Below are 8,703 nucleotides of genomic sequence, written 5' to 3'. Positions count from 1 at the left end.
AGATTTTGGTAGTCCTCACACTAAGTTTTTTAGTCAATTTAATCCCTAATTTAAATTTTAATTACTCTACAGTTTTTTATTCATTTGCTAAATTTGAACAATTTTATGAGCTTATTAAATGCTACAAAAATAATAAGTCATGGAAAAATGATAGTAACACTATAAAAACTACTCATATTTATACAATCAAATTCAAGATTGATCGAAGGATTCATTGTCTTTCTATTTTGTAGATATATTTATTAATCTTATTTCAAATTTTCATTTTTCCTAATAAATTTATCAAGGACAAGTAATTAAAGTATCTTGACATTCCCTTTCAAACTTAATACATGCTTAATTATTAAATAAAGAATTATTCCTTACATTTAGCTAAAAAAAAATTAAAAATTTAATTTTAAAAAAATATAATTTGACTCTCCAATTAATAATACTAAATAATGAAAAATGAGAGTAATTCTTTTTCACATTTTTTTATGATGATTTTTTTTAACAAAAAAACAAGATTATCAATATTTTATAGAATTTAGGACAAAATAAGTAATTTAACATAAAATATTAAAACTTCATGCACGTTTAAGAAATATTAACATAAAAATTTCTTAACATGTATTTTTAGATAAAAGAAACTAATAAGTTAAAAAAATAGTAAGTTTTTTATTTCTTTTATATGGCTTAATATGAAGGAAAATAATTAAGCTATAAGGTGAAAGTCATTTTTGTAAACAAAATTTGTTTTTAAAAAAGAATGCAATGCATATTATTCTTAGTACCACAAACCAAATAACCACTTAAAAATAATAAGGGGTCGTTTGGTTGGGAATGTAGTTATACTGAGATTTGTTATGCTGAGATAAGTTATGATGGGATAAGTTATACTGAGATTAGTTATGCTAAAATTATTTTTTATTGAGTGTTTGGTTTGTTGTATTCAAAGTAATATGCATGATATAATTTCTAAGAATAAATTAATTGATTACCAAAATACCCTCCATCTTATTTAACTTTTTTTTTATATATATATTTCTTTTCAAGCTTTAAATATTTATTCTTAAAAATAAAACTTTCATCTTATTTAGCTTAATTTTTTTGTGTGTGCGCATTTTCATGATTATATCGTATGTATTTTAAAAATAAAACTTTCATCTTATTTAGTTTTATTTTTTTTACATGTGTCTTTCCATGATTATGCCGTGTATGTTTAAAAAAAAATCTTACTACATCTTATTTAGTTTGAAATAAAAACTTCCAACTTAAATTTGTTAAAATAAAAAAAGACTTGTTATTTATGTCACTTCATTTAAATACAAATCACTCATATAATATAGAATATTAAAATTTATTTTAATTGATATATACAATATCTATTTTCAAGTGATTAAAAAATTATTTAATTTAAAATATGTAATTGAACAATGGAGTCGATTGTAAACACATATCACTCATATAATATAGTGATCAATATTTCAATTCAAATGTTTAACAATGGCTTATAACTACGATAAGGCCTGCGCTAGTTAATTAAATTTGTCTTTGGCTGAAAAATTAGTTATAAGAGGTTAATATAGATTTGGGGGTTTGGAGGTAATTTAGGTTGTCGGTAAATATTACTCAATTGAAGATAAGTTAATTAAAACTCTAATAATTTTAATATTTGTAAAAATATTGAGGATTAATTCATTAAAAATTTCATCTTAACACAAACAAAATTTATAATTTTGACCTTTTATAAATTTATCCCAAGGATAAATTATGATGAGATTATTATCCCACCAATTGGGTAAATAATTTATCCGAATATTATTTATTAGTTCCGGAATAAGTTATCCCGAATATTACCAACCAAACATGCATTAAAAAATTTTATCTCAAAATTATTCGCTTTAGCACCTCACACCAAATGACCCCTAACAGAATAACTAATCTTAGTACAACTAATTTTAATATAACTAATTTCAGCATAACTTATTTTTTAACCAAACAACCCCTAACAGTTAAGAAATAAGTATTGAAAGATTTCTCTTTTAAAAAATTTGTACAACCATTTACGATGGATGATTATAATAATTTGAAAAGTAAATTAAGACGTTCTTTAGCTCTTAAAAACGTAAACATTTTGAATCAAATTTAAAAGTTAAGCAATCAAGTGGACCAGAGGTAATTTTAATATAACTAATTTGAGCATAACTTATTTTTTAACCAAACAATCCCTAACAGTTAAGAAATAAGTATTGAAAGATTTCTCTTTTAAAAAATTTGTACAACCATTTACGATGGATGATTATAATAATTTGAAAAGTAAATTAAGACGTTCTTTAGCTCTTAAAAACGTAAACATTTTGAATCAAATTTAAAAGTTAAGCAATCAAGTGGACCAGAGGTGTGCGTTGATTGCTAGGACTTAAAAATTATGGAGCATGAAGGACCTCGGGGAAGAAGTAATAAGTAGCTAAAGTCAAACGCACGAAGACGACGACTCACTGATCGAGACCAGAAAAGAAGCAAACAAAAGTTTCCATCATTCCAGCCAACAGGCACACCCCCCACCCCCAGCACCCCAGAAACCCAAACTTGCCAGAGAAACGTACCCATCTCCTCAGTAAACTTGAAAACCCCCTCGTGTGGACCCAACCCTTTTTATCAACTCTCTTCATTACATGACTATAAAGTATATAAAAAATTACTCCTTTCGTTTCGTATGAATTGACAAACTTGTTAAAAATATTTATTTTAATTTAGTTATTGTATTTATAAAATAAAAAAAATTAATATATTTTTTAAAAATTATTTTTATTATTAAATAATTACATAAAGTATATAATTCATATTTATACTTTATACTTTAAAAGCATAATTAATAAAATTAATTTAATAAAATAAATATTTAATTAATATTTTTCTTAATAGATGTGTCAGTAAAAATCAATTAATCCGAACGGAGGAGTACTATGTTCACACTATCAACATTGCAATCCCAGTAGGAAATAGTAGGATTATGCATAGAAAAAGAAATCTATAAAGACCTAGCACCAGTAGCCGCAATAAAAATTGAAAAGTGGTGTGGGGGGGAAAAAGAGGAAAAGATAGCTCATCGATTACAATATTTTTTTTATGATTAATAAGTTTTCAACAACTTCGCACTTTATGTCGTCAATAAATTCCATCCTCCTCAGCCTCTTTCTCATTGTCAATACTGAAATTGCATATAAATCCAAAAGGCAAGCAGTCAAGTGTTTATAAACAAGCATAGTAGAGCTAGTAGGAAAGCCCTAGGAGGAGGACCCTTGTTGTGTTGTATTTTGGAAGAGAAATTAAACCACAGAATCCCAATGCTTGTGTCTAAATCTTGTTAAGCGTTATATGCTTGGATCATCTACTAAGCACTATTGCTCATTTCTGGCTCTTTTAGTCACTGCTTTTATTAAACCGATGTCAATAGGTAGCATAATGAAGCAGAAAAATCAACAGATAAGTTTGAGAATCTATTTTATACATAATGGCAAAGGCTTTTCCTCTGAATGGTGAGAACTGCACGGATACTACCGGTGAAAAGATTGTCGTTGGCGGTAGCAGTACTGGAGAGAAGCTTCAGGCTACAAGCAAGGACATCAATAACGTGCACCGTCAAGGTCTTCTCCACGGTGACAGCGGCAAAATGGTGAGAAAAAGGGCGGCCTCCGACATGGAGATCCAGACGGGGGCAGGCGAAGACCATAGGTATCTACGACGTCCGGTAACCATAGGCGGGTCTCATGCTCAGATGAGCGTTTCCACCAGTAGTTTTGGTCATAATATCAACAATATCCCAACGACGACCAACGTCTCCAACTACTCCACTATGCAAATGTTACCTTCTTCCACGAACTTGTGCGGTGTGACGTCTAGAGGGCCTGGGATTGATACTGGTTTTTCTAATTCAACCCCAAACCTAACTTACACCGACGCCATAACATCGCATCATCAGCTACAAGGTCCACAAACACAGAACGACAATCAATCCCCGTCTGTTTGTGTTTTCTCCGGTTTGCCCCTCTTTCCTCCTGATAGGAACCGCCAAAACAGCGGCTTACTACTACAACAACCTGCAACTGCTGCGGCAGCAGCTGTTGTATCTTCCCCTCTTACAACTGGAAGAATCGATACCATGGAGGATAGCACGTCCGCTACGGCATGGATTGACAGCATAATAAAGGATTTAATCAACAGCTCCGCTCAAGTATCCGTGCCCCAACTCATCCAGAATGTAAGGGAGATAATCCACCCTTGCAATCCATATCTTGCATCCCTCCTGGAGTACAGGCTTCGCTCTCTCAATACTGGTGGTGCTGATCAAAATGACCCCATGGAGTGCTGGAGAAGGAAAGAACCGCTGCCACAGCTTGCGGGCTTACAACAACAGGTCCAAAACAGTGCCAATTTATTGCAGCACAATATTTTGTCCCTTCGGGATTCCTCAAATAACCAATACTTAAACTGGGAAATAGCTTTGCCAGCCAGTCACAACGCTCCGGTGGCGCCCTCTGTGAACCAGCACCAGCAGCTTGGCGGTAATAATCCCACTGCAACAGATCTTTCTTTTGTTACGCCTCCGATTCTTTCTCCTCAAGTGCAGCAACAACAACAAGAAGAATCTCCTCAGTCTCAGCAACAGGCGGCAATAGACTTAGAACAACAGAAGCAGCAGCAATCTTCTTGTTCTCTATCTCCAACGTCGGTGGCTGATAGTAGTGTCAAAATAAAAACTACAACACCAGTTCCACCAGTCCCAGTCAACACATACAAAGAGAAAAAGGAAGAAGAGCGACAACAAAAGAGGGATGAAGAAGGGTTGCACCTTTTGACCTTGCTATTGCAATGTGCAGAAGCCGTATCCGCTGATAATTTAGAAGAGGCAAATAAAATGCTATTGGAAGTGTCCGAACTCTCCACACCCTTTGGCACATCTGCACAGCGGGTCGCTGCATATTTCTCAGAGGCCATGTCAGCAAGGCTATTGAATTCATGCTTGGGAATATACGCAGCGCTGCCAATGACCAGCGTCCCCGTGCTTTATACCCAGAAGTTAGCATCCGCTTTCCAGGTGTTTAACGGGATCAGCCCCTTCATAAAATTCTCACATTTCACAGCCAATCAAGCAATACAAGAAGCTTTCGAGAGAGAAGACCAGGTGCATATCATAGACCTTGATATAATGCAAGGTCTTCAATGGCCCGGTCTCTTTCACATCTTGGCTTCCAGGCCCGGTGGGCCTCCTTTTGTTCGGCTCACTGGGCTTGGAACCTCTATGGATGCTCTTGAAGCAACCGGCAAGCGATTGTCAGATTTTGCTGAGAGATTAGGCCTTCCTTTCGAGTTTTTACCCCTCGCCGACAAAGTTGGAAACTTAGACCCTGAGAAATTGAATGTAAGCAAGAGAGAAGCTGTTGCGGTTCATTGGTTGCAACATTCACTTTACGATGTCACTGGCAGCGACTCTAATACACTCTCCCTCTTGCAAAGGTACAACTCCTAGACACACTTTTATCTCTTTTTGATTCAAAAACAATGACAACTTCTATGTGTGGAAGTCTTTTTGACTTCAAATTTCATCTTTTACTTTTTAATAAGCTTACAAAAATGCTTTAACATGTATGAATTCACAAAGTTCAAAAGTACCGTTGATATTTTCCATGACTTTTCTTTCTTGAAAGCTCTCTGTCGTCTAGTCAAATACGTTGTCATTTTGATACCTTGACTACTTCAATTAAACACTGGAAACAATCTTTGTTTAGTGGTATGTTAGTGTCACCACAGACACTAATGCCTAGCAGACTGTATATGTAATAAAAAGCATATGGGATGAAACTTGATAGAGCAAATTGCAATGTGATGTTTCTTAATTAGTTTGAACTGGTTTAGTACTTGAAAAAGAAAAGGAGAAATGGGTTTCCGGTCCTTTACAATTTTATTTTTTTTAGTTTTATGTTTTTTTTTACAAAAAAAAAAATTACTTTTACATGTGAGGAATCTTTATTTTTACTCCTAAAAGATATGAAATGATTAATTTTTAATTTGAAATTGTAATAGGACAATATATCTCATTTCCTCCATTCAAAAAATTACTCCTGAGTGCATACCTTAGTATAATGCAACAGTTGATAAAAGATCTAAATATACCTATTTCTACTGGACTATCTGCTAAAGAACCAACATGCAGCTTAACGCACCTAAGGAAAAAAAGGATCTTCATATGAATATTGAATTTAAGTTTTGTGAAATGATAGTGTAGAAAACTTGATTTGCTATTACAGATTATTTAATTTTTTCTTTTTTAATTTTTATTCAAATAATTAGGTAATCTATAATAGCAGATCAAGTTAACTGATAGTGTAGAATATTTTCTGCGCATAACTCAATATGTTATAAATTAGATGAACAGAACTCAATGTGTTATAAATTAGGTGTTTAGTATACGTAACGAAGACTTCACGCCTAGAAATCCGTGATATATTTGAAAAAAGTTGGTTCGTTGCATGAATCAGTTGTATAGGTTATTTAATTTTTCCTTTTACACGGCGCTTAAAGTTCTTTCTCTTTGACTACCGATGATTCTCTTTTTCTGTTAACCTGAAAAAAGGAGGAGAAAAAGGCCATTTACTTTTAGAAACAAAAGCTGTCTTCTCTATAACTGTGTGTATTGCCGAGTCCTCCTGCCTAATTAATTTTTCGTGAAACTATTACTCGATTTAATCCTGTATAAATGAATTGGTTACACTTTTTTTATGATTTAGAACGAATTATTCAAAGAATGTCTTGACCGTTCCCTAGTGTTTATTTTACCTCAAATATATATATATATATATATATATATATACACTTAATTTGACAACTAAATAATTAATGTTGAGAGTAAAATATAAAAAGAAAAATGTTTTTATCTTGATATGCTAAAGTTGATGTGTAAAAATAAAAATATTTTTAATAGAATGAACAAATAAAACGTAAATGGAGGAGTAGTTTGTAAACATAGATGCGGATACAAGGTTTTAAATTGATGGAATCAATCATTAAGTTCTTATAATTGAACTTATTACTCTTACAAAATTATGGTTTAAAATGTAAAGTATTTGTTGAAATTTTACCCATCACTAGTGATCTGCAGTCTACATCCATGCACTGTATGCAAATATCTGAAGTTGATTTGCTTTATTAATTTACTTTACTTCAGGTTGGCTCCAAAGGTGGTGACTGTAGTGGAACAAGACCTGAGTCACGCGGGTTCATTCTTGGGGAGGTTTGTTGAAGCTATACATTACTACTCGGCTCTATTTGACTCACTAGGCGCGTGCTACGGGGAGGAGAGTGAAGAAAGACACGTCGTGGAGCAACAACTCTTATCAAAAGAGATACGCAATGTGCTGGCTGTAGGCGGTCCATCAAGGAGTGGCGAGGTGAAGTTCAATAATTGGAGAGAAAAACTTCAACAGTCTGGGTTCAGGTGCTTATCTCTTGCAGGCAATGCTGCAGCACAAGCTACTCTTTTGCTTGGAATGTTCCCTTCTCATGGATACACTTTGGTTGAGGATAATGGAACTCTCAAACTTGGCTGGAAAGATCTATGCTTGTTTACTGCTTCTGCATGGAGGCCTAATTCCTTGCATGTTGCATCCGGTTCTCGTCACTTCTCTCGTCCCAATATGGATTAGAAGACCCCTTCTATGCAGTCAGTCAAGTTAGTGAATTTCGAATATCAAGTGATTATTTCTTCACTCCATTTGGCAGTCTTTTCATGTTTACATCACCAAGGTGGTTTGATAACTCCGTTTTTGTTCAGCAATCATTGGTTATGTTGCTTTCTTTTGCTCAAATTACTGTTCTGTTTTTTCCTTTTGGTTGAATCAAAGATATTTTCGATAAGGGGAAAAATGTGTTTTTGATATCTTAATGATTAAAAAATTTCTGACTTTGATCTCGTATTATTCAAATACGGTAGAATTTATAGAGAGCTCCAATAATTGATTTGAAATTGACACATCGAATATCTAGTTAATAAATTTTATGAAGATTTAACCTTTTGCGAGTGCATTTTTCTCTTTTAATCGATCCACTAATACTTATCGACAATTTCATTGAACTTGTAATTGTTAAAGCAGATTAATATTTACTCCTTATGCAAAGAGAAAGTTGCCCTATACTTGCATTTCTTAAGGTAAGAGTGAATTAAAATTGTGCAGACTTGTCAACCATAGGACTATAAAAGGGCAGCTTAGTGCACTAAAGCTACCGCTATGTGCGGTGTCCAGAGAAAGGCCCCACCACAAAGGTGTATCGTACGCACCGGTGACTTCCTGATCACATGACAATAACTTTACTAGTTACTCCGAGGCTCCCCTTCAGCCATAGGACTATGCATAGTTACATTAATCAAAAGTTAAATGTGCTTAAATTTAGGCTGAAATTAATTGCAATAACGATTAAGGGATCAAAAGCATAATCAGTCCCTCTTAAAAATTGAATATTTGTTTACATGTCCATACGCTTTATCTTTCCCCAAAAATTTGGTAAATTGGATCAAGTACCAATATGGTGAAAGTGAGAAATGACTGATAAATGAACTTAAAGAGGGAATAAAATAGGAAAAAGACCTCAAACTTATTTTAAATTATACTCGAAAAGTTGAAAATACACCTAAATTATTATGGCAATCTATTACACATCTATACT

The 8,703-nt window shown here is 33.4% G+C and overlaps 1 protein-coding gene across 1 annotated transcript; it reads left to right on the top strand.

Annotated features, from left to right (window-relative positions):
- Positions 1-3,019: 3,019 nt before the first annotated feature.
- Positions 3,020-7,943, top strand: LOC107845719 (protein SCARECROW). Its single transcript, XM_016690185.2, has 2 exons — positions 3,020-5,499; positions 7,208-7,943. The coding sequence occupies exons 1-2, from the start codon at positions 3,497-3,499 to the stop codon at positions 7,683-7,685; spliced, it is 2,481 nt and encodes an 826-aa protein (XP_016545671.2). The 5' UTR covers positions 3,020-3,496; the 3' UTR covers positions 7,686-7,943.
- Positions 7,944-8,703: the final 760 nt, after the last annotated feature.

This window comes from Capsicum annuum, chromosome 10 (assembly GCF_002878395.1).
Source record: "Capsicum annuum cultivar UCD-10X-F1 chromosome 10, UCD10Xv1.1, whole genome shotgun sequence".
In the NCBI taxonomy this organism is placed as follows: domain Eukaryota; kingdom Viridiplantae; phylum Streptophyta; class Magnoliopsida; order Solanales; family Solanaceae; genus Capsicum; species Capsicum annuum.
The sequence above is the reverse complement of the archived record's forward strand: the minus strand, read 5'-3'. Positions and strand labels throughout refer to the sequence as shown.